This window comes from Zosterops lateralis (genome assembly GCF_965231275.1).
Source record: "Zosterops lateralis genome assembly, chromosome: 1".
Classification (NCBI taxonomy): domain Eukaryota; kingdom Metazoa; phylum Chordata; class Aves; order Passeriformes; family Zosteropidae; genus Zosterops; species Zosterops lateralis.
In genome coordinates this window covers 144,435,755-144,462,748 of record NC_139762.1, presented here as the reverse complement: position 1 = coordinate 144,462,748, position 26,994 = coordinate 144,435,755, and the positions used below count along the sequence as shown (strand labels likewise).

The 26,994-nt window shown below is 33.6% G+C and overlaps 1 protein-coding gene across 3 annotated transcripts in view; it reads left to right on the top strand.

Annotated features, from left to right (window-relative positions):
- Positions 1-26,994, top strand: part of CSMD3 (CUB and Sushi multiple domains 3) — a gene marked incomplete at its 5' end in the record, with an annotated part of 578,503 nt that overhangs the window by 411,378 nt on the left and 140,131 nt on the right. For all 3 annotated transcript variants that reach the window (XM_083859670.1, XM_083859669.1, XM_083859668.1), the window contains 2 exons: positions 2,095-2,282; positions 9,988-10,182. In XM_083859670.1, the coding sequence (XP_083715796.1) occupies positions 2,095-2,282; positions 9,988-10,182 (383 nt within the window). The remainder of the gene's footprint in view (positions 1-2,094; positions 2,283-9,987; positions 10,183-26,994) is intronic.

The window sequence follows — 26,994 nt, the reverse complement described above, 5'->3', positions numbered from 1 at the left end:
TATATATATATATATATATATATATATATATATATACTTAATATGACTATCAAAGGGATTAGTAATCATTATCTTTGTTAATAGTTACAGTAAATATGTCAGAGTCATCAATACACATACAGGTGGATCTTGGAAACTCATTTCTGTTTCCTTAAAAGCATTCTGTTTACACTGGATGATGCTGAGGTAGATGGTGCTCAATTTAACTAAGATTCAGTTCCTGAGAAGGCAGCATGGAGTGACTCACTGAAATGTCTGCAAACCAGGATGGTCTTTAATGATGAAAACTATCATCACTGTAGAAACTCACCTATTTGTATGTGCCACTTTGTATTTAGGCAAAATTTCAAAAGTAGTCTTTAAATTTATTAACCCATATAATTTCAGGATACTCAAGATACTTCCTGATGTTCTGCCTTTTAAATGGAATTGTTCTAGAATTTTCTTTTATCATAGCACAAGACTAAATTGAGCTTAATAGAATTCACAAAGGAACTTTTTCTGCCTGCACTGTATGTAACACATCATGTAAATTAATATATCTGTTATTTGTGAAAATTATGCCAACTAGGAGATATGTCACAGAAAAGGTAAAAATGGTACTTGTGATGTCCCATCAAATTTAAGTTCTTATTCTGGGTTTTCTATGATAGTGTCTATATTGTTCTGACCAGTGCTAATGTGATGACTACTTTAGAGAGGTCACTCATATAGTTGCCTGTTCTTGGTGCTTAAGAACAGGCATAGTATGTGCTATCTTGAATTCATCCTGAGGAAATCAATCACGTAATTATATTTACATAATTAACAGTATAATTGTTTTGTTGGTGATTTCTGAATGTTTTAACTTGGTAAGGAAACTATTGTGTCCTAACACTTCTTTTGTTGCTTTGATTTAGTATCATGAGCTCAATATATTTAAGAATATTCTGCTTTTTTATATTCCACATTTAGATATGAGATCATCCATCTCAAAAAAAAAATTAAAAATTGCAGTGCGACTCCAGATACTATGAACGATTTATAGATCCCAAATACTGCTAAGTTAAAAAAATCTCAAAATATGGTCAGTTAATATGAATCTTGGATAGAAACTCAGAATTTTAGTCTTGGTCAAAGTAGTTGCATCTTTACTAAGAATTGCCTCATTTATGACGCACAAACTGATCTAGAGTGAGAAACACTGAATACTTCACTAAGTGTTAAATAGTCTTGAGTGGAACTTACTCTAGCTAATCCTTTTAAACTCAAGATGAACTACAGAACTTTAATAATCAAAGCTATTGACATTTTACTTTTGCATTTCTTTTATAAGAAAATATTTTTTAAATAATCCAAAAGTTAAAAAAGGGGCTCTATCAGGTCCTCAGGCATTGAAAACCTGATAGAGCTCCTTTTGTAACTTATGGATTATTTCAAAATATTTTAGTCAGGGGCTATTATCAAATAAAGACATAATAGTTTTGATTTTCATTCTTTTACTAATTCCCTTTTTAGAAGACTCTTTTTGTACGGGGACAATCTTAAAGTGAAATTAGTTAACTCCCCGCCCTTAACTAAAATTAAGCTTGAATTTAACTAAGTTAGTTAACAAACTATAATTTAGTTCACAAGAAAATGTGAGGTTTCAATACTGCATCTTTTTATTTAAACTGATCATGTTTATGATCAATGCTTCCTGCTCTCAGAGATATGTGAAGATCATCCTCTGGCTGTCTGAAAGTATTTAACCTGGCTGGAAGCTGAGTGCATTATATTATAAAGCATTTCTGCCAAGGCTTCCAATAGGTCTAGGTTGTTTATGTTTCTAAACCTTTAGAAATATGTTATTATTTTTTTTTTCTCTATTTAAAAATCTTCCTTTTTTTTTTTCTGGCTAGCAGGAAATTATTGTTTCTAAGGTGTGAACCAAAAGATACAATATTTCTGTGTTTTCTGGTAAAACACTTCTACAAACCATTTTTTTCTGACAGGGGAGGGATTTTTTTTTCCTTTTATTAAAACAGTGATAGTAAATTTCAAATTTAAGCTGATAAGAGTGAACATGTTAGGCAAAGCATATTCCATCTGACATTTCTCTTTTTTGTTCTCTAGCTTCAGTATAGAACCAAATTATGATTTTCTTTATATCTATGATGGGCCAGACAGTAATAGCCCACTGATTGGGAGCTTTCAAGATAGCAAACTTCCAGAGAGGATAGAGAGCAGTTCAAATACCATGCATCTGGCTTTTCGGAGTGATGGATCTGTTAGTTTTACTGGATTCCACCTGGAGTACAAAGGTAAATAAAATTATTTTTCTTACATATTTACAAAGTTCAATTGCTGAGTGAAAATTTTGGTTTAATTTCTCATAATTTTCTGCCTGGTAATGTTTTTGTTTAGCCTGAGATTATGATAATGTGAATAATCTGTTATTCCAGTATAATGTTACAAGATTGCTAACTTAAAATACAGTTTCTAGTATGATTTTGTTCACCTGTAATGCTGAATGTATGATTCCTTTCAGTGTTTGAAGTAGGCTTACAAGAAGGCTGGGCAGGCACTTCTCATGAGGGCATGCAGTGATAGGACAAGGGGGAATGGCCTTTAGGTGAAGGAGGGCAGATTTAGATTAGATATTAAGAAGAAATTCTTTGTTGTGAGAGTGGTGAGCATAAGAACAAGGTGCCCAGAGAGGTTGTGGAGTCCCCATCCCTGGAGGTGTTCAAAATCAGGATGGACGCAGCTCTGAGCAACCTGGTCTAGTGGGAGGTTCCTTGCTAATGCCAGGAGCATTTGGAGCTAGGTGATCTTTGAGGACCTTTCCAACCTAAATAATTCTATGAGTCTATGATTCTGTGAAAAAATAGGAGACAGCAGTTTACAGGTTTCAAAAATAATGGTGCAGTGGCATAACTTAACAGCATATACATATATATATATATATATATATATATGTTTTTTCCAGAATTCAGCATTATTTTTTATTTTAGAAATCATGTTGATTTAGATGCATTTAAGGTGCTGTAAGATGAAATTACATGCTAGAATCTAGGAGTCCAATATTGAAAATAAAAGAAATATATAGACTAGACCTTTATATGACAGATCACAGTAGAGCTGTCCACCTGTCTCAGATCTGTCTGAGGTCATAGCACAGTAAAAAAAAAAATAAAAAATCCAGACTTGCAAAGTATATAATCAATAGGAACCTTCATAACTGCCTTTGCATAGCTTGAGAAACAGAAATATTTGCTATTAAATGAATATGAAAATATTTCTCTACTTCAAGGAGTCACAATGCCAGAAAAATTCTGTAACTATCAGCATATTCTTAAAGGGATTGAAAATCTAAGTAATGGCAGGATGCAAGTATGTGTGTATGTGTGTATATATATGTGTGAGCAGTATGTGTATGTGTATGTGTATGGGTCTATGTGTGTATATATAAGTGTGAGCAGTTGGAAAATGGCATCAACTTAATCCTAATTTTCCCTGTTCACCTGAGAGAATTGTATCTCCTGCTTTTCTCAGAATAACTGAAATATGAAATTCAACTTTTCTCTTTTTTTTTTTTTTTTATTATTTTTTTAAAGAGACAAAAACAGAAGGAACTATTTCAGTTCACATGAAAATTTCAAGGATTATGAAATTTGGACAGCTCAAAATTCCTTAAGCAGATGGTCAGTTTGTTTAGTGAATTATCCCACTTATACTGGGAATATCTGATAAATATTTCTCTGCACTGCTTAACTTAGGTGTATCATAAGAACTCTATGACCATTCCTTGAATCCAGTTTTGGGCTCCTGACTACAAGAAAGATGTTGAGGTGCTGGAGCATGGACAGAGAGATTGTAATGTTGGGAGGGTTTGCCTCTTCTCACAAGTCACAAGCAATAGAACAAGAGGAGATGGTCTTAAATTATACCAAGGAAAGTTTAGATTGAATTTAGGGAAGGGAGGGGTCATGAGAGGGGTTGTCAATTATTAAACAGGCTGCCAGGGAAGTGGTAGAATCCCCACCCCTGAAAGTATTTAAAAGACATGTAGATGTGGCACTGAGGGACATGGTTTGGTGGTGGATTTGGCAGTGCTAGGCTTACAGATAAGCTTAATGATCTTAGCAATTTTTTCCAGCCTAAATTATTTGTTGGTTCTATGGTTCTGTTCTATTATTCTATAAATAACGTGAGTGGAAAATCAGCTTGACTGCTGAGCTGAGACTCTTGGCTAGTATTAATTGTGATTAGTAATGCAGACAGTATTCTCTTTGTTAACAACCTGTTTGATGTGACAGACCAAATTTGTGGACAACATCAGTGTGGAGGGATATGTCAGTGTAACTCAAAGGATCTTACGAGGTTATGGAATCAGATTGAAAGGAGTCCTAAACAAAGCGTTCTGGTTTTAGCTGAGTTAAAGTTATTTTTCTTCCTAGCAGCTGGTATAGTGCTGTATTTTGGATTTAGGATGAGAATAATATGGAAAACATGCTGTTTTGGTTGCTGCTGGCCAGTACTTAACGCTAAGTCAAGGACGTAGCTTCTCAGGCTGCTTTGCTGGTGAGGAATCTGGGGAAGCAGAAGAAGCTGGGAGGGAACACAGCCACAACAGCTGACCCCAACTTTCCAATGTGATATTCTGGCCTGGAGGAGCCTACTTAGATGTTGGCTGGGCATCAGTCTGTTGGTCATGAGTAATTGCTTTTCATTTGCATAAGTTGCTTTTCTGTTTGTAATTTTATAGTCATGGTCACAATATTGATTTATTTGGAGTCAGAGTTGTTGTGCTTGTTCTGAGAATTGAGTTATGTAGCAACTTTCTTTATATGTTCTTCTTTTGTTACCTCTGGGGACTGGATTAAGGATATAATATTGATGGACTGTGTAACACTGTCTCAAGATATGATAAAATAATTCCTGTTTGTGAGTGAGACTAATCTGGTATTTTTGCACAGTATTGTTGTCATATCTGTACTTTTAGGGAGCCACCTCTTGAAAACAATTAACAATCAAAACCTTTATCTTTTCTCCTCAGAGAGCCAATCTATGGGGCAGATAAGGAGGAACACTTGCCCCACTTCTTCACCTTTACTTTCCCCTTCACCTTTTCATTCTTCTCCAGGCTGATTTCAATAGCTCTTGAGATTTTTGAATATCCTTGAGATGTTCAAACCAGTGTATTCATATTGCTATGTCTCCTGCATATGTTTCAGGTTTTGAGGTTAAACAATTATTTAGGAATACTGCCCAGAGATCTGCCCTGAAGCTGGATTGTTACAAGTTACAGGATGCATGGGAAAGTGTGGGCAAGTACCAAGGAGAGTGGGCATCTCCAATGTTTTGGTAGTTCAGCCCTGTGTAGAATGCTGAAAAACTACAAAAATATTTGAGGAAAGTATCTGGTCACACTAGCAATTCCAGAGAGACACAAATCATTGCAATGTGCTGGCACCTGACCCAGGCCTACCAAGCTCTTTTCAATATAATTCACTGTCCTTAAGTGGAAGAGGATCTGACAACCAAACAACAGGAACTATGGCTTCTCCAGCTGCTGTGATAGGCCTCACAACTGAACCAGAGGATCAACCCGTGTTGGTGTCAGTCACTCCTACACACAAACAGAAATACTGGATGCAAACATCAGCTTGTTTGGTAAGGAAAGAAACCCCTAGTTAGAAGGGAAAGGAGAAGGAAGTGGATGAAGAGGGCTACTCCAAAGGGCCACCACAAGAGGAGGAAGAAGAGGAAGAACTCATACAGGAGCAAACAGTCACCTTGGCTGCACCAATGCTGGGTTAACAGGGTCAGTAATCTGGAATTAGAGGGAAAAGTGCAGCACCTAGAATCCCTTTATAGGGAAGGGGACATTGAAAAACTGATTGAAAATCGATCACGAGCCCTCAGCCTCTGAAGGTGACTCTGTCTGGGCATGAGGAAAAGGTGTTCCTTCTAAGAAGATATTATAATCCATTCAGGTAAATGGACCACCATGGGGAGAGGTATCCAGTACCTGAAGGAATTAGCCATGCTACAGGTGATTTATGATAAACTCAACACCGAGCAGTTATCCAAAGATACAGAAGTCTAGTGCAAATGGTCCACATGCTGCAAGTTTTTACAGAGCTCATAAAATGTCACCTCATTGGCAGTAAAGACCTAGGAAGACATGGAGGGACAATCCATGTGGATAAACTGGACATGGAGAGAACATGAGAAAATGAGAGAATATCAACCTCAATCCTAGAGTCAAGGGAATGTGAATTGGAAGGAAAAAAAATCACAAAAGGGTGGTTTCCAGGAAAATGACTGCTCCAGTTTCCAGCAGGATGGGGGAAAAGATTAAGAAGAGTAAAGCTGAGAAAGCTCATGGGTTGGCATAAAGGCAGTTAATTATAGAAAGCAAGAGGTGTACAAACATGCAGAGCAAAATAAGGAATTAATTCCTGTGGGCAGGCAGATGTTACCCTACCTAAGGAGGGAGTGTTGCAAGGGCATGTTGAAAAGACAGAGCCAAAGTCTTCTCAGATGCTCATAGTGATAAACTGAGAGCTAATGACTGACAAATTCACATAAGAGAAATTTCAATTACATATTAAGAAAAAATTAATCAGTCTGAAGCTAGTTAAACTTTGGAACTGCTTGCCCTTAGATTATGTCATCAGAATCCTCCAAAATCATAACTGGAGTGTACAAAAGCCTAAGTGACCTAATCAAATTTGCCCTGATTTGAATGGGAGTTGTTCTACATCTCCTTCAACCTAAATTTTTCTGACTTGATGAACTTAAATTTTTTATACAAATTGTAACTGATGCAGTTGTGCCCTGTATGTACACTAATCCTATTTTAAGTGGCAATGTACTCAAATTATATTTGATTGGTGGGGCGTATTTTTCAGATCCAAATCTCAGACTGACCCATGTCCCAGGTCTGATCTGTAACCATGTCTCTGATTGAATTTTATTCCCATTCTCTCTCCCTCACTTCATTTCTGTGTTATAATAGAGGAAAATTTATTAGTTCTATTAAGTACACTGGGGAATAATTAAAGAATGCTTGCTATAGTTTTGTATATCCGTAATATTATCTCCAAGAAGTTTATTATGGCTTTATACTCTTTGACTCCACTGTCCTCAGCCTGTGTTTTAGAGCCTTACTTGATCCACTGGTGTGACAACGTTATCAGAGAACAAAATGCTGGTTTCTTTGGAGCTTGTTGCAAAATTTTATTATGTACAGAAGGAGTCGACACCTGGTATGCACAGCCAAGAGTGTAACATTACTGTAGCCCAAATCTGAACTGCCTAATAAAAAAAAGTATTTCCTGCCTACTTCTTACAAAAAATAATTTTTTAAATTCTCCTACTGAAAAAAAAAATCTTTGTAATAATAAAGTATTTTCTCTGATGTTCTGCTAAATCTGTCACTGCCCTTAAGTGTTTTTAGCTTAATGATACTAATATTCTTTGGGAAAAAAAGGGGAAGGGCTACATAAGTAATCAATGTCTCGTGGTCCTCACTTGGAGCAGCATGGTGTCAGCGATGAAGAACTTTCCCTCCCATCTCCTGAGACCACTTATAAATCTGATGAAACAGTCTTCTTACATCTTATTTTCACTGGTTCTCAGCCAGATCTGAAGAATCCTTTCGCCTCATTTGATTTGTTCTTCATACATTGCAGCATATTCAACTAGCTTTTTCTACAAGTTCACTGAGCAGTTCAGATTTGCAAAAGTAGTTTTAAAGAGCTTAGTATTTCAGGCTTTATTTTTCAGAATTGGTATTAAGAAATTGTATTTCTATAGTGACATTTTTACTGTTTAGTCAGCAATTTCAGGAGCCTGTCACAACTATAATTTTGGGGAAAAGAAAATTACAGGGCTGTATTTTTTTCCCTAGAGATAATTTGTGCTGTGACAGATCATTCTTTCCTCAATTTTTGATTTATGCACCAGCCATAATAGATTATTTTTTCTCTTTATTTATTTCGTCTGGTACTATCTGCTTTATCTGTGTACCTTCTAGAATACCTTTGAAACATTTTAATTTTTTTTGTCATAAATTTAAGAATGATGATCTCACAATAGCAATTCTGTATCAATACGGTTATATCAATATTGTTTCAATAAGGGGAAAAATTATATTGTATTGATTTTCTAAAATATTAGTTATAATACTAAATTAAATTATCCTTTTTTCCTTTTTTCCCCCTGAGTTCAATTCTTTAGCCTTGAAAGAATTTGGAGTTTGCCCTGAGTCCTGCCAGACTTCTCAAATGAAAGTGTGGTTGGCTTACGCAATAATTAATAAAATCTGTGTAATATCTGATAGACTTTCTAGTAAATTGCATCTTTCAACTTTTCATTGTCTGTCCAAATTTTTGAATGAGTGTTAATGAATTTTAGACAACACATTACAACTATCTATATGTTGAGTGAGTACTCAATGTGAGTACCTAGTACCTGTTATTAATGATTAAAGATTTATTGTAATTCTTATTATTATTTTGTTGTTTTTCATATCAGAACCATGCTCTGTAGATTATATATACAAGAAGTAATAAAATTTTAAACACATTAGGAGATCTTGACATTCTTTAAGAAGATGTGAAATTGAAAATTCAAAAGAATTATTCTGTGTTGCCTTCTTCAAGTGTAAACACAATGTAATTTGTAATAATTTATCTCCTCTCAGAAATACTACAACATAAAAGTGGCCCTAAGGGATGTACTTAGTTCAATAGCTTGGCTCTAGTAGTGACCAATAGTTTATGTTTGGCCAAGATATATAAAAGTCAAATAAATAATAATTGTTCCTGCTTATCTGTAATTTTTCAGAAACTTCAGTTTAGGTACTGACAGGATCAGATAAAGTGTCTTTTTATACAAAACTCTTAAAAAGCCTTCCAGGAGGTTCAAAGTTCGTATAATCTTTTGGCAACCATACCTACCTGTAGCAGAAAGTTCCACAGTGCAAATATTCCTGGTAAAGAAACATTCTTTTAATGTATTTTAAAGCTGGTACCGGTCTTGTAGAAAATGAAGAAGTGTTCTCTATCGATTTTCTCCAAAAAACCCCTTAAATGTTAAAGAAAGTCTGAAATTTTCATCTTCTGCTTGATAAAATATATTATAGCAGACTCCAACCTTCACTGCACAAAATAATCTGCTTTATTACAGCTTCTACATAATGCATTTACTCTTTTTTCCTTAAAGGAAATTACATTTTTCCCCCTAATGTTTTACTTATTTCAACTTCTGAATAATAATGCAGTTAATTAGAAGTGTTGAGTATTTATTTTTGTTTAATGTGCCACTGGACATTGGTATTCACATTATATAAGTAAAAGGGAAGCAAATATAAAAGCATATGCATATGTTTGAATTTATTTTGATAATTTGAAACAAATAGCTATAAATGATAAAATATTAGATACATTTAGGGAATATTTTTATTTTTTTTCCTTCACTGAGGGATAAATATGTATATTAAAAATACCATCATATCATATATATAGAAACTCATTTGAGGTTTACAAATTTTGATGACATTCTTGTTTGCAAAATTCTTATTTGAAGCTTGTTGCAAATTGTTCGTCTTTTTCATATACTCCATTTACCAGTTTTCACACCACAGATTTTAAAACTCAGATGTGCCTTATCTACTGGAAGAATGTCCATACATCTAACTTAATCTAACTACATAAATTTATCATTGATTGATCAGAATAAATTCTGGGAAAAAAAAGGAGCACTATAGGAATTATCTTAAGGACAGAAGACATAGTTCCTGGCATTATATTGTAATTTGTACAGTGTTTAAATGAAGGAGAGAAAACCTTTGATTTAAAGAACTCCAGGTTCTACAGGGTGCTCAAAGAAGACCTCAAGAGAACTCCAAGAAATATTTAGATTATATTTATCTTTATTTATTTTTATTTATAATTATTATTTATTATTTTTGGATTATATTTAGAATTATATTCACCCTTGTGTCCTCTACAGCAAAACTTCGTGAGTCTTGTTTTGATCCTGGAAACATAATGAATGGAACAAGACTTGGAATGGATTATAAACTGGGTTCCACTGTTACCTATTACTGTGATGCCGGATATGTTCTTCAAGGATACTCTACACTAACATGTATCATGGGAGATGATGGAAGACCTGGATGGAACAGAGCCCTGCCCAGCTGTCATGGTGAGAAGAGTTTTTTCATTTATTTTCGTTTTCGTTGTCACTCCTCTTGCTTTGTAATAAGGAAGAAACAAGTGAAAAAACTGGAAGTGATTTTAATAATATTCTCTTTCAGAAAAAAAATCTTTTCAATGATATATGTAATAAAATACATATGTGACAACTCAGGAAACAATTGATTCCAGGTTTTATTAACCTTGGATAAATAGGGTTATTATTGTGAATAGAGCTTAGTAGAAATGTCATTCTCCATGTCAACATGTGTTCTTGAATTAACTTACAGCAGAGTATAGAGATGTATACCTGTCGTGGTTTGAAAGCAAAACGAGTGAGAGGCTCCAACTCAGAAATACAATTTAATAAGAAGAAAGGTAAAAAAGGTAAAAAAAAAAAATAAAATAAATGCAATAACACAAAGGACCACTGACAGAGTCAGAATACAACCTGAGCAGGATGGTGGAAGCAGTCCAGATGAGGTGCTCTTCCTGAAGCAGTGATCCTGTAGAAAGGTCTGGTAGCTCTGGTCCTCTGGGAATCCAGTGGGTAAGGGCTGCTTGGACTGTCCCAAACCCCAGATTATATCCAGGTGAGAATGCTTGGTCCCTCCCCCTGGGCGGAGCATCTCACAATGAGATGATGAGTTGTGAAGTGGGTCCTTGATGGCCCATTAAACAGAGATAACTCCTAGAGGGAGTTACCTGTGAGTCATGGGCAAGGCATTGATGGGCCATTAGCAGAAGAGCCCAAAGGAAGGGGGCCTGGGAAAACACTGCCCCACCTGGTTTCAACAGCTCATGAAGATGGTGATAGAATAAATACTTTGTGTACATCCTACACTACAACCCAGGACAATACCATATATGTGTATTTAAATACAACAGTAAGTGTACTTTGAATGTCATAATATATGTTTATTTCTTTTTGTTACTACTGGTTTTGAAAACATGCAGGTGAAATATTTTGTATATACCACATTACAAGATGAAAACTCTTGGGTGTGTGGTCTGTGGAAAATTTAAGTCTTGAAATGCAGGAAAGATCCAATTATTCAAACTTTTACAGACTTTTTTACAGTCTGCTCATTTCAAGACTCTTCTGACTCTTCTGGTCTCAAGCACCAGCATTTTCATATTTAAACGTTAAGAAAATATTAAAGTTTTATTTTACTGATTTCATAACAGAAATTGATATCCAATTGCAATTTTAACTTTGTGAAAAGTCACATAATCTGTAAGATTGAGCACAAAATCAACAAAATAAAAATTCTCAAATCTAAAGAATATCCAATATTATAAGCATTTGAAGAAGTTCAGTATTTTCCTTATCTACCAAAACCATCATAGTACTGCATTCCAAAACTCAGTGATATCAAATTGGGACACTCTCCTCTGCAAATTTTTGGAAGTATGTTCAAACTTCTAGATTCTCTGCATTAGAAGTCAAATATTTTTCCTCATTTTAAAATGAGGGTTAATGTTGATTTTCAGAGAAGAGTTGGTGAGGAAGGTTGTTGTGTACAATAGGGGAAAGATTCTCTTTTTTGGGAAGGTCTTTTTCATAGGTAATGAAAAAATTAAAAAATACTTTATTGATGCAATAATTGTGTCTATTAGTGTCACTTATAATCTACTTAGCAATCTTCCAGTGCTGTCTGTTGTAACATTGAGTAAAGGGAGAGTGTTTTGTTTCAAAATACTGCCATTGTAATAAATGGGGAGAAATATTTTTTATTGTAAAAGAAGTAGTGGATATCTGTCACTGATTCCAACTGGACCATTCTCGTTCCTGGATGAACAAGGCCTTATTTCAAAGATGACAAACACCATACTTGTTTAGGATATGATGGCACAGAATAGACGTTTCCACTTGTTTTCTTATTTTGCTTTTTCCTCCAGTTAAGAATCAATGGAGCTTTGTAGTTATGTTGCTGTGGTATATTACATTATATTTTGACCAAGTTTCTAATGCTTTCTACTTTTGTGTAATTTACCTCAAGAAAAACATAACTTTTATATAGATATATGAAAGATTATATCAGTTAATTAGCTTTCAGTTACAGAGCTGGCAGAAACAGTTTGAGAGCTGAATTTAGCTACTGAGAACCAGACTCACCTACGCAATAAAATTTGCATAGTAGAAATCAGATTGCTCCATTCTGCAGTTTGTATTTTTTGCAGCTGCATTGAAACTGATAGAGTTACAATGAAATATGATATAAATTACCACCTCAGTGTATATGGGGGTTTATTTAGTTAGTTAATTAGTTACAAGAAAAAAAAATTGAACAGATGCTAAGATCATCTAGGTTAATATGCCAAGGTATTTGGTATTTTACTGTGGATGTTAAGAAGGGGATGTAATGAACATATGTGGATGCATTTTTGGTATGACAGAGACAATGATTAATGATTTCTCTCAGCTTCAGCAACTATAGGTGATTTAAATTTTTAGTAGCAAACAACAACCGTTTACAGACTAGCAAAAAAACCCAGTAATGGGAAATCATATTCATAACTGAATGTAAAAATCTTGTTCCTACAAGAAGAAATAATTTATTGGTCAATGAAACATTTTACCACATTTCATTACAGTATGTTGTTGAATCCTTGGAAATACTTGAATCCAGGCTTCAAAATAATGCCATCTGTAAGATATATCTAGAAATATTCAATATTTTCATACCTGCCTATGAGAATATGCTTATGCCTATGACTTATTCACTTTTTTGTTTGGTAGCAAAACCAATTCAGAGTATTATTTCTTTTGATCTGTATTAACTTACTATGGCAATTTGAGGGAGCTCAGATCAGGTTTATATCTGAAAACTTTTAGGATAGAAGACAGATATGCACAGAATAGCATAATCTTACTGCCTATTGTTTTATAACATAGGAAATGCTGAAAACTTTTTCATAAACCATTCAACATTGCTTACTTAATCAGAGGCTTTATAGCTCATATTTTTATGCACTTTTTACATACTGACCGTATGAAGAGCTGTTATTTAAATCTATTTCAAAATTTGAATGAGGAATGAGTTGGGTAACTGCAAAAGCCAGAGTATTTCTGCTGTTAATGAAGCTGAATGTTACTGTTAATGAGATCCTCTGTTTCTCTGTGTTTTATAGTTCCAAAGTAACCACTTAAGCAGGATGCTTTACTTAAAATTGTCGTACGTTGAGTACTTACAAAGCATTTTTCACTTTCTTTTTGCCCAGAACAGCATATTTGTTTTGTAGACTCACATAGACAATGACCTGGGTACTTAGAAGTAGAATTGAAATCAATTAGGATTTTGTTTTGAATACAAAAAATGCTGTTTAAATGCTGAGTACTCTGAAAAGTTAATTTTTAATAGCAAAAAAAAAAAAAAAAAAATCAATTGAAGGTATTTTGAAAAAATTATAGAGTATTTTATTTTATTCTTATTGAACTATCTTCTTACTACTTAATTTTTGTTCCCAAGCTTCCATATCCCATTTTTCACATATTTATGTCCATTGCTTTGCCATTCCAAGCTTTCCTTTCATATAGTCAGTGGAGAGAGACAGGCTTCTTAAAAGGTCGTCAAGGGGGATTCAAAGAACTTGTTAAGAAGGTCTATTTCTCCATTTGCATCTGGACTGCACTAACAAGATTTAATCTGCTTGCATGCTCAGCAGGATATGACTTAGAGCAGCAGCACAAGAAATACTAGATCTAGTGAAATATCTGAATATACTGTGCGGAAGAATTGCTGTTTGCAATAAAAGCATACAACAAACACTATTTTGAAGGGATGTATGTGTTAAATTAGCAGTTAGATTCCTGAGTAAATTAAAAGAGTAGGCAGCTAAGTCTGAGTCTACTTTAACCTATAAATCTCACTCTACAGACCCTTTTCTGTATGAGCACACTCATTATTCTTCATCCATGCAAAGGAGACCATTGTACACCAAAAACTACTAAGTTAAAAAGCCAAATGAGAAAATCTAGCTTCCACACAGTGGATTTTTCAGTAACTGACTAGAAATTTAGTTACCAGTATATACTTCTCAGAGACAGTCTCTTTTTTTGTCCTTATGAGGACAAGTGACTGATTTTTTACTGTAAAATACACAAATAGTTTTATAAATAGGAAACAAAACTAATATCTTTCTTTATGACTCTACAAACAGGTGGTATTTTGCTGAAAACCCCACAGTTTGTTTTATTTTAATGTGATTGAGTTAAAAGTTCTGCTTTTATTAAAGATGTTCTCTTCATATCAGAAAAAGTTTGAAAATTTTGCTGGAACTAACTATAAATATTAATAATTCAAGAAAAATTGGGAAACAAACATAAATACAGACATGTACTTATATCCACAGCAAGCATTACTCCCTCTCTGACCTTTTGCATGTACATTTGGAATCCACAATATTGCTTTACAAAGTCCATTGAATAATAAATGTTGTGTGTAATTATTTCAGGCTTTCATTTAAGAAGTAATAATATCATATAATGGTAAGTAAAGTATTAGAAATGAAGAAAGTGTTTAATTACAATGATCTTATTAAAATCAGTTGCCAGAGAATCCTAATTCCCAATGAATTTAAGGGATTAGTTAAGTAGAGTGCATCATAAAACCAGACATTCCTCTTCTGTTGAAGTAAATCTGCAGCCAAATTTTGGGAGCAGTGTTTAATGAAGGAAATGTTAAAAGAAGGAGAAATACTCTAAGCTATATAGAATTGGAGGTTTTAAAGCTTTAATTTTTTACTTATTTTGCTATAAAATAAATGACATGAAATCAAGCATATCTATTCAAGACATAATTTTAAATATGTTTGCTTATATGCAACTGTTAGTTTGAAACATCATGAATTAGCGGGGGAAATGTAAAAGCGACTTTAATATTTTTGAAAGTAATGTGTAAATTATAAAATATATAAATTTACTGACAAAGTTTGTGATTTGTTTGGCAATAGAATTATACAGAAAGTACCAACAAAAATACAGAATAAATTATGTGATCTTTTTTCTGCTGCAGAATATTTAAAACTGACACTTCTTTGTTTGCTTTGAATATGTAAATTTTTTATTAGAAGATTGATAAAACATTACCTTAAGAAACCATAAATTCTTTCATCATGTATTTTGAGGTGGGGATAAAAGCAGTTTTTAGCAGAAGTTTACATAAATATATGCTTGTTCCTGTATTTAATGCTAGCACCATAGGTGCATATTTTTCTTTGAAGATTTTTTCAAACAGACAAGGTAACTTCAGGTTGTTCTGTTCTTAGAAGGAAAAATACATCTCTACCATTTAGTCACACAGAGAAGCAAATATTTATTTTCCAAAGTCTGCAAGACACTGAATTGGGACAGGATTATGTAGTATCAGTTAATAATCATGGTAAATAAATAAATTAATTACTGATCCATCTGCACTGGCTATAGCTGACAAATATACATCTTTCTAACTTAACCTCAGGCAGCAGTTGGAACATCCTCACTCTTGTCTATTAAAACCTCAGTAATGAACTGGAAGATTTATTATGTGTAATGTGCTGGTGGTTGCGTCCATAAGACCCATATTTCATTGTTTGCACCAGTTTCTCATCTCCACTGTGTCTGTCACAGTGGAGACTGGGGGATGAATGCTTCTGGGCAATAGTAGAAACCTGCAATTAAGAGACTGCATTGCTTTAAAATTGAATTCTATTATGTTTTCCTTCTTGACTGGGCTACATATAGCATTTTGCCAACATGCTATAGGAGTGATAGACAAGGACACTGTCCAGGTTAAAGAGGATAGCTCTCCCTTTTAGATCCCATGTTTCTTGACATTTAACTCAGAAGCTCTTGTGTTACGGCTTTTTTTTTTTTGTTGTTTTGTTTTTCTGATGTTACACTCTTTTGAAGGGATTTTCCACAACAATACTTTACTCCTAATTTTGAGGTTTTTGCTGGAACCTTTTCCTCATGTATTTCTCTTTTATATGGTAAAGAGTAGTTGTGTGTTAAGAAGTTAATATAAAGCATCACAATACCATGCAATATACAATTGTGTGTTCTATCTATTGCAGAAAATGTTTTGTTGCCATAAATTTAAAAGGTTACAATTTCTGCCTTGTTGTACTGCACATTTTATATGTTTCAATTATTTTGTTAATCAGTTAGTAACTTAAATGGTAGTTCAAACCTTTACTTAGGTGACATGCTAGGAAATACACTGCTTTGGTTTGTGGCTGAATTTTTAATAAAATATATTTTTCGACATATTATTTATATTTACAGTTGAGTGCAAATGTAAGTAATAGAAGGTCAAGAACATTAATTCAGAGATATTTTAATTGTTTTTGGTTCAAGTGCTGGTGATTCAATTAACATATTCTATTTCAGTATAAGATAAAAGTATGGAATGAATAGTGAAACAGCTGACCTAAAGCAAAACAGATTTCCTCAATGAGAGTAAATGTGACAATAATATGCTCAAAATGTATCTGAAATGTCTATAATGTATTCAAATTAGACACCCTGTGAGGAAAGGAGGACTAATTTTTTTTTTTTTTTACTTTACTTTGTATGGGGAATAGTATCACACTAAGAAAGGTCATTGAAATAGATTTGAAGACAACAGCAAAAAGTTAAGTATTTACTGTTGACTTGGAATCATGGAAAAGCACCATCTTAAAGTAATACCAATCATAACCAAAATCTACATATATCATTAACGATGTGATGAAACAACACAGTCCAGAAATCTAATAGGTATTAGGATATATATTTCAGGAAAATTAAATCCTGTTCAAAAGAAAGTAGTAGAAAATGTGGCCAACAGGGTTTTGAGAAAAAAACTTTAAAATCTAATTTAAGCAGTAATACAGTTTTACAAAGATTAAAAAGTAGAAACTTATTAAAGAGTCAACAGCAAGTCAAGGCCAAAAATGTATTCAAGGACAATGTTATTGAGGGGAAGGGAAAAAAAGAAACTCCTTATATATTGTTATATTTGTTATATTACCTTACTGAGGTAAACAGGAGAGGTAGTGCATTTGAACCATTCCTTTGGCTTGAAGGAACAAAGTCAAAATAAGGAAAATCAATAAACAGAACCATAGCAAGTTGCTAGGATAAGGCAGTCTTTTCTGTGTAGTTCTGAAAGAGATAGATATGAAGCGTTTGAAGTACAAATGTTGACCTTGAGGTTAAGTTATCCTTTCTGTTGAAGCAGTGGGAGGTGATGAACCTGTCAGAAATATTCCTTGATGAGCAGCTGGCCAATTTCCAGTTAGAAAATTGGTAGAGATTATTAAAAATAAATAAATAATAATAATAATTAAAAAAAAAAAAAAAAAAAAGAGAAGTTTAACTAGGAGGCATATTGTTCAACAAGCTGAATAAAAATCAATATAACTTTTGAAGAAGAATGTGGATCTTTTGGAGATGTCTTAAAGCTCAACAAGCATATGGATGAAATTACAAACAGTTGATACCATATAATTGAATTTATAAAAATGTTTAGCAGTGTTCCATGAAAGAATATTGTCTTTTAAAGGAAAAACAATACATGCATTAGGATAATATTTGATTGCAAGGTAAGAATTAAAAGTTGTTGATGTGATGTCCAGTTTTAAGTTATCTAGGAAAAAATCAGTAAAGGAAGGCTACCACAAAGATCTCATACATATTTTTCCTATGAATTGTGCTATGCAATACAAATTTGCATAAAATGGAGATGAAAAAGTTCACATTATCACAAAAGCATGTGGTATGATCATATCTAGAGTCAAATGCACAGAGAAAAAGGTACATCAGTTTCACTTCCGTTAGGTGCAGATAAAATGCTTAGGGAAGTAAAAGCCCTAAGTACAGGCATGTGGTGAGAATTAGATTTTGGTCCTGAAGTATCACAAAGTCACAGAAGGGATGAGGTTGGAGGGGACCACAGTGAATCACCTAGCCCAACCTCCCTGCTCAAGCAGGTTCATCTCAGAGCACATGGCACAGAGTTTTGTCTAGATAGTTCTTGAGTATCTCCAATGAGCAAGATTCTACAAACTCTCTGAGCAATCTGTTCCAGTGTGTGATGACCTGAAAGTCAGAAGTTCCTCCTCATGTCCAGGTGGAACTTCCAGTTCCTGCCCATTGCCTCTTGTCTTATTCCTTGGCACCATCAAGAAGAGCCTGGATCCATCCTCTGTCACCCTCCCTTCAGGTGCTGATAGACAGTGGTGTGATGCCCTCCCAGTTGTCTCTTCTCAAGACTGAATGAGCCCAGTTCCCTCAGCCTGTCCTTGTAAGAGAAGTATTCCAGTCCATGATAAATTACCTTGAAATCATTATTACTTATCTTTTGCAGATTAGCAAAATTCTATCAGAATAATATTTAAGGATTTTTTTCCCTCACAGAGCATCCTAGCCCATGAGATATACTCTGATGAGGCAGTGTTAACAAAAAAATAAACAAATATGACATGAAAGTCATACTTGCTTCTTGCGTGCAGATATAGGAGAGTCTATTTCTCAGCACTCATACTTCAAAAAAACCATAGAATTGGAGTTTTTAAATATAGTCCTTATTACAAGGAAAAAAAAATCTTAAATTTTTGAGAAACATAGTTAAAAATCTTTCTTTCTACTGCTGAGAAATTGTGCAGTCTTCAGCTTGGTGATTTGAAGTGTAGTAAATAAAATTCTCTGGGTTGCTGATCACTGGAGATCCCGGTGACATGTGTGAAAGCTTCCCAGACACAAAAGTTTCATGGGTATTTTTCTTTCTCTGTCTCCTGCATGTTTTAAATGTCATTTCTGTATTATTGTATATTTTCAATTGGTATTTGTGCTCATAACTGTTCAGTGACCAGTTATTTTGACTATTGTTCTGTTTATAGTTTTTGTTCTGACCCTACTTTTCTTTCCTGTGTTTCAAGAGTCCCTGTTCCTAACTTTCTTGATTAGTTTTATTTACTTCTAATCTGAATGTGTCTTTAATTATGGGTAGTGTATTGCTTCAGTCTTTTTTTCTTGTTTCTTTTTCACTTTCTTTAGCTCATTTTTCTTTGGTGAGTTAGAGAAGTGGGATTTTCTGTCTTTTTAAAAAGTTAATTTAAAAGTCCGTGTTGCAAGCTGAAACAGCAGTGATAGAAAAGAAAGCTGAGATTGAGAGGATTACAATGACCTCAGTGAGTTTATCATTAACTGTCAGATCTCAAATTTAAAATTACAGTCGTTAACTGTCCTGCAGTTTCCTTTTAAACTGTTGATACACACACACTCAAAATATTTTAAATCACTTGGGAAAAAAAGTAGTCATCATTTGGAAACCTAAAGCTTCATTCTAGTTTTGTAATAATGTTTGCAGATGATTCAAGAAAAAGGTTATTCTTTGTTCCAGCTGTGATTCAATGCTAGTGGTTTAAAACTCGTTTGGGTAAAAAAGAACATTTTAGAGACATGCAAATAGTACACAACTGCATAAAAGGGTTTTGAATGGGCAATATTTGAATGGGCGATATAATTTACAGCCTCCTCATCCCTAAAATGGTGAAAGTCCTGTTACCAAAACAGGGTTCAGGAGCTGATATAACTTATGAGCTCTATAGAAGTAAGTATATTCCTTGTTCTATGAAGTTTGAAATTACCTCATAAGTTACTGTGTTCTAAGAAAGCTCCTGATTTAACTTTTGTCCTCACATTTTTTGTTTCTTCTCCTTAGAAGCCGTCATCATGCTCTTCATCACATAATAAAAAATATTGTTAAACCAAATAAGTAATGAAATATCATTTAGATCTGAAGAGTGTGCAGATGAATAAATAATAAATAGGCTATATGACCTTCAAAAAGAAAAAAAAGATAAAAAGAAAGTTTCTCATTGAAAGAGATGATTATTTATTGTGAAGAGATCTGTAAGTTCTTACACACTTTTTGATTCATATTCTCTGATGCATCAATCTCTCAATTCTGCTATTGTAGCTAAAATGTGTTAAGCTTTTTTAATCTCTGATTTATTTTTACTTCTACACATCTGTCATATAATGCTTCTTTCCTCTTGCTATCTTAATATACTTAAAAGACTCTGAAATGGTCTTCCCCAGAAGACTGCCAATTTTCTTTTCTCTTCGTTTTTATTCATTTAGTATGTTGACAGTTAAATTGTTTTAAAATGATTGTTCGTTTTCCCTCAGACGTTCCTTAAATATCATGTTAAGTCTGCTGCAGACACTTGACTTGAAAAACATATTCAAACTTTTATTTAGTTACTTTTTTCAGCTGTGGAAACTCTAACACTGGTGTGGCTCTTTCAAAGGAATGAAGCTGTGCTAAGGCACATGCTGACTGCAGAGACCTATTCCACTTCCATTTATTATAAGCAGAGACTGTTTCACTGCAAAGATCTTTTTTCTAGAACAAAAAATGTTAGAAAATGTTTTCTCCTATTTAATGGCTTCATTCTCAGAGCCTGCTACTTTAATTCCATTTTATTGGCAAAAGAAAACAAAACATTACTTAAATGAGAGACCACAACACTATTAAGTGGGTGTTTCTGCAGTGAAAGACTCCTGGAAAGAGATCCTGTGGCATTTTAATGGTTTTATCAACTGGAGCAGTGGGAAACATGAACAGGAAGAGAAGCCTCACCATCCTTCAGCTCACGTGGGAACACCAAGACAGGGAGAACTCAGATCCCACCCCTCGTCCTAGACACAAGCAATATAAGAACTTTTCATCAGCTGCACAAAATTCCTTCCAAAGTTAAGAAAAATATTAATCCATTTTACATCACTTAAGAGTCTAGAAGACTATACCATACTGGAAATTAATTTAAACCACTGCTCTCTATTGAAGAAAGCTTTCTTTCAGGAAGCTATTTCTTGTAGTATTAACAGGAAAATGAAGAATTAAGAATTATAATTGTCTGCAATTTAGCTATTTTAAATTCAAAATTTACTAATGCATCTGTTAAACAAGGATTTAAAATTTCCTGTAATGTAAGAATAAATTTAATCTGGTTATTTCTAGTTTATTTACTAATGATTATTATAAGTATATTAACCATACTTATTTGGTTATTTATTTGGTATCTGATTATGCTGTGGAATATTTTGACATTTGCATGCCACAGGCCTTGATAATAAATAATTCATGATGTGTAGCTCTACCCTGACATTTAAAAATGGAATCATTATATAGAATTAGATTTTGGGTTATAAAATTGGAAATCTGACCCTTCAAATTTTCTTTAATATTTTCTCTAGGGCTTTGACAATTCAAATAGGAGCCCAGGATTTTGCATTTATGCTTGTTCACTTTATTGCTCATCTAAAATGGACTTGAATTTACTCGAGGCAGAAACACAAATATGTCTAATTTCCAGCTCATTGCATTTGTTCAGAAAAATACAGGAAAAATAAATAAGGAAGAAATAATTTTGCAGACTAATAATATTTTGGATATTTGAAGAACAGCCAATATTATGAAAGAGCTATCAGATGTGAACCCATTCTACAACACCAGAAAAAAGTAGGATTTTGACCTACTGCCTCATCTCAGTTTCTGTAAAAAAAAGTCATTTCACACTTTTCTTACACTTGACTAAAATGAGTAAATTTAGTAAACTAATTTTAAGCAATGATTTCAGCACTTGAGAAAACTATATGGAATTTTTGACAACTCTGTGCACCACGGTCCCTTAAGGAAAAATGAAAGAGAACTGATATTTATAATTAATCATTAAATTGACAGCAAATATTTTTTCAAAGGTTTGATTTCCCCTGAATATAGCAGTGTATCTCATAATCAGCTGTATAACATCTGCTTTTTGTATCTTCAGAAAAACATCTAGCTTTGTTTAAAAGATTTCAAAAACCAGAAACTGAATATGCAAAGTTATTTGGCTTGTTTAGCTTTGTGGTAAAAGTTGATGAACTGTTAAATAAATTAATATAGAAATAATTCGATAGTGTTTTCAATTGCATTTTATGTATTTATATAAACTTTATGCGTTAACATCAAAAACCCTGCTAAATTTTCTGCTGCTTCTCTTTATTTATAAGAAAGAGGTACTTTCCTCTTGAAATGTACTTCTTAAAATGCATCTGATTATGTTTCTCTGCTAATTATCTGCTGTACAGATTCTAATATTTTTTATTTTCTCCCTACAAGACATATTTTATTGATTGTACATCTTCTAGAACACTTCAAAAATTGGTTTACGTTTTCAGGGATTTCTGTTTGGGTTTTTTTATTTTGGTTTGGTTTGGTTTTTATTTTTAAGAATTGTCTTTAGGTATTCTCTCTTTTTTTTTTATTCACAATCTTTTTCTTTATGAGTTCCTCTTCTAGAAAATACTGAATAACTCATCATGCTACAGCAATTCGTTTGTGGGTTTAGCACTGCCAGCACCAAAAATATTGAACAAACTTCCTTGTCATCTTAGAATCAATTAATATGAATAGATTCATAACCAATTATAATAAATACTGTCTCTTGTTTACTTTGATATCCTTAACCCATTGTGAAAAATATTTATATCTCTCTTTCTTCCAGGAATTACACAAAACATCCAGAAACTTCCCAAAATATTTATGAGAATATCTAAAATTCATTTTTTATTTTAGAATTGCTGGCAATTATTTCTCTAATTTTATCTCAATCTAGCACATCTTCAAAAAGTGACCAGACTGCCCATGTTCTTATTCTTCTCTATTGGAGACTAAACCTCCCCCTCAAAACTTTTATGCTATTATAAAAATATAACTTTTTTTTTGCTTTAAATGGCAAAACCTTGATGTGATGTTCTTACTGAGACTTTACTTAAATGGAACAAAAATATTACCTTCTATGTCTACATGAAAGCCTACCTTAGATATATCTTTCTCCATAGCAATGTTTCGTTGAAACTCAAAATCTTTGATCTTTTAAGTTTTTTTGCAACAGTTGCTAGCTGCTTTTGATCTTGCATTTCTACATTTGCTAATACTTTTTCTTAAGTTGCTACTTAGAATTTCTCTGTTTGTTGGGGGGGGGGGGGTGGGGGGAGTTTGTTTTGTGTTTTTTTGGGTTTTGTTTTGTTTTCTTTTGAGGGTTTTGTTTGTTTTTTAGATAATGCCATCATTTCCCCATTTGCTCTTAATGATTCAGGTCCTGCTTTAGTAAATTTCTAAATTGCCAGCTTCTGCTGGCCTCTGTGTTAACTGACCACATTCAAATACTTTTACATATATTGACCTGAATTTCTTTCATTTTTTTACATCAGTTTTGATTGCACAGTTAAACTCTGTTGTGAAGACTGAAGAAACTACAGTATGGAAACTTCTATATTCATTTTTTTTCTTTCGTACTACTTTTCAGAATTATGGTATTGCACTCTCTCTATATTTTTTGGTGTCTTTTTATTTTTAATGTATTTCTGCTTTTCCAAGTAGCAACTAAAACATACATTTCTATATCAGATTGTCTTTTACATATTAATTGTCATGTCAAAGCAGTTTCAGGTTCTTCATCAGCTTCACATTTACAGATGGATAAACACAATAAATATATCTGTAATTTAGAACTTTAGAATAATATCTAGCATTTTTATGTTACAGTGTCCTTTGCATTAAAATTATTTAATATCTCAAAGGTGATATATGAGTAACTGTATTGGTTTTCTTTTTACTTACAACCACTACACAAAATCATTGCAACTGAAAATCTCATAATTGGACTACAAAGGATAAATAGAATGATATTTTATTACATGAGGCTAGGAAAAAGAGCATCCAGTGATTTAACATATGTGGAAATTTGGTCTGGTATACAGTTCATTTTCTTCACAGTAGCTAGTAGGATCTGTTTTGGATTTTTTGCTGGTTTTGATAATACCAGTGGGGTTTCATTGCTGCTGAGCAGGGTTTATCCAGAGTCAAGGTCTTGTACCACACACTATCCCACCAGTGAACAGCTTGGAGGGGGACAAGAGGCTGCGAGGCAACACAGCTGGGGCAGCTGATCCCCAGTGACCAAAAGGACATTCTGTAACTTATGGCATCATAAGCCATAATAAGCAATAATAAAGGGGGAAGATTGGCCCGGACTGTGTGGTATTTAGTTTCCAGTTTAGGTTAAACCACAATAAAATATTAAATTTTATAGACATAAATCATGTCACTAAGTAATTTTTTTTGAAACTACTAATTTAGCTGAATTGAATACCAGGTATCTTAGATGGGATTTTGAAACAATGACCCATGAGATAAAAAGCCAGCATCCCATTACGAGTTCTTTGAGGCATTTTTTCCCTCCTTTTCCAGACTGTATGCACAGTTGTTGTTCTTATTTTTTGATTGTATTTGTAGCTGTGTAATCAAATTTATCTGCATGACATAAAGCCATATTGTGCCATTCATTTTTAAGCAGTGTTCCCCATTGATTCCATTGAGAACTGCTGCTTAAAAATGGATGGTGCAATATGGCGCTTAAATCTCCAAATACAATTAAATTTTATTAGATCTTAGCTGTAGAAGCTTGAAAGTAGGTGATCTGAAAGCAAGAGTAGGAATTAAAAACTTCAAGCTGCATTAAAAGAAAATTTAATAGCAAAAATATGAATTTTTTTAAAAAACTATTAAGAGAATTGAAATTGCTTCTCATACTTACGTAGTCAATTCTTCTCCTTTTTCTTACTAAACTTTCACCTTGTGCTTTCCTTCTTTTGATTAAACTACAAAGGCCCGATGGAAAACATTTGAGTAATAAGCACATGACTGGGGCTTTTAACGTTGTATTGTTTAGCTGGAGGCACAGAAAATTTGACTTTATAGCAGTAGGCCTAGATTATGAGAACCTATCGTTCTGCTGGGTGATTTTCCCTCTGTGGTTTTCAACTACGTTTCTTTTACAGCTACTGAAATTTGAGAAAAAATGTCAGTCTGATGGTAATGCATTTTATATTGCATTCTCTATTTACTAATACACTGCCATAATGAGGTAGAATGTGGTTCTTTGACAAACGAGTATGAATAGTAATGATCAAAGTGGGTAAAATTCTTGCCAATTCACATACAAAATCGGTGATACCCTGATGTTTTTGTAATAGGGTTTGTCAAGGGCTACAGGTGAGGCTATTTTACAAGAAAAGATACCATTAGGTTCAGCACACACAGGAACTTTTTGCCATGAGTGCTAAAAGTGTTTCAAGGAAATAGTGAGCAGTGCATCAACACTGATCTTTATTACATTCTTACCAAAGTCAAGTCTCTTGGTCTCTCTCTAGTGTTACATTGCTGACCCTGGAAAGCAGGACAAGGACAGCATACTGCATAACATCTTGGTGAATAAACTAGAATAAGCTAGAGCGTAAATAAATACATAAGGGAATACAGTATTTCAGAGTCTAAGCAAACATTATTTAAAAATAATTAAATACTATTGGAGAATTGCATTAGAAAATATCAGTTGTTTCGTGAAGGGGTTTTTTTGCTGGTTGTTTGTTTGGTTGGGTTATTTTATTCTCCAGGATGTTTTACATTCCCAGGAGAATAGTCCTCAGCATTTGTTGTTTTTTTTTGTTTTACAATTTGTATTTGTGGGTATAATGGGTTTGCTAGATTTTTTCTATAGATACACTTTTCAATGCAGAGCCTAATAGTTACATGAGTTGATTTTCACAACTTCTAAGTCTTTGAGTTGCTATTCAGAAGGAAACTAAATAAATCATTGCACTATAAAACTGGCACAAAGGCAATGAGACCTAGTTAGCTGAATTAACCAAATGTGAAAGTCAGTGGCTGGCATGGTAGTAGTGGAACTTTTACATCTATCCAAACAACTTGATGCTAGCTGTTTTCTGGAGGCAAAAACATATGTTTTACATCAAGCTAATGTTTTCAATTAATGTAGCTATTGTTTCATGTCCATCTTTGATGTCTGAGCATTAATATTTAGTGATGGTCAAGGTAAAATCTCTTCTTCTTGAAACGTTTTGGCATTTTAAATTAAACATATCCCAAAATGCAAGAAAGGAAATACAGTCAGCAAACTCTCTAAGTTTACTAAAGTATCATGCAAACCTCTTCCTCCTCCGTGACACATTCAGAAATGTCTTGGAGGACCACCCAGCTGCTATAGGAGATAAATGATTCACTATCTAATGATTTACAAAATTTTACATTTTCTCAGCTCCTAAAGGTCAACTGGATGCTTACATCTTGAACCAGCTTCCCCTTATACAAACTTTGTTTTGAGACCCAGGAATATGAATTCTTGTGAAGATAAGAGTCATTACAGAGCATTTGGAAAATAAGGGACAGAATAAGGGGAAAAGTAGACTCAGAAAGGGTCGAGTAAAAAAAATCAGATTGAGAAGACTAAGGAAAGAAATGTTTAACACGGGTATTAAGTTCTTGCTGCTGATTATATGTTGCACATGCCAGAGTGACAAATAGTTTATGTCTAACTCCAGTCTGTATTGAGCACATTGTAGCAAAGGCTGCAGACAACTCTGTTGAAAGACCTTGTATCTAAAAGATCCTCACTGGAAATCCTGCTTCAGACTCATGCTGTGTCTCTTCTCCCCTTGTGTGAACACATATGTGCCAGCTTCTCTTGTGTGAACATATAGATCCCTGTTATAAATCCATTGGAGATGTGTGTTACTTCCATGGAATTCAGCGTGTGGGAAAAATGTTCAGATGTTTCAGAAAAAGTATCATATAAACATTTTTATTATCACCTGTAAAAAGAAATGGCATTATCTTCAGCTTTGAGAGACTCGGAAGTTATTTTAACCATACTTCAGCATTAATGAGAGCTCTCAGATTTTTGAAAGTGATAGACATTTCTTTTGTAATTTGCAAAAATTGTT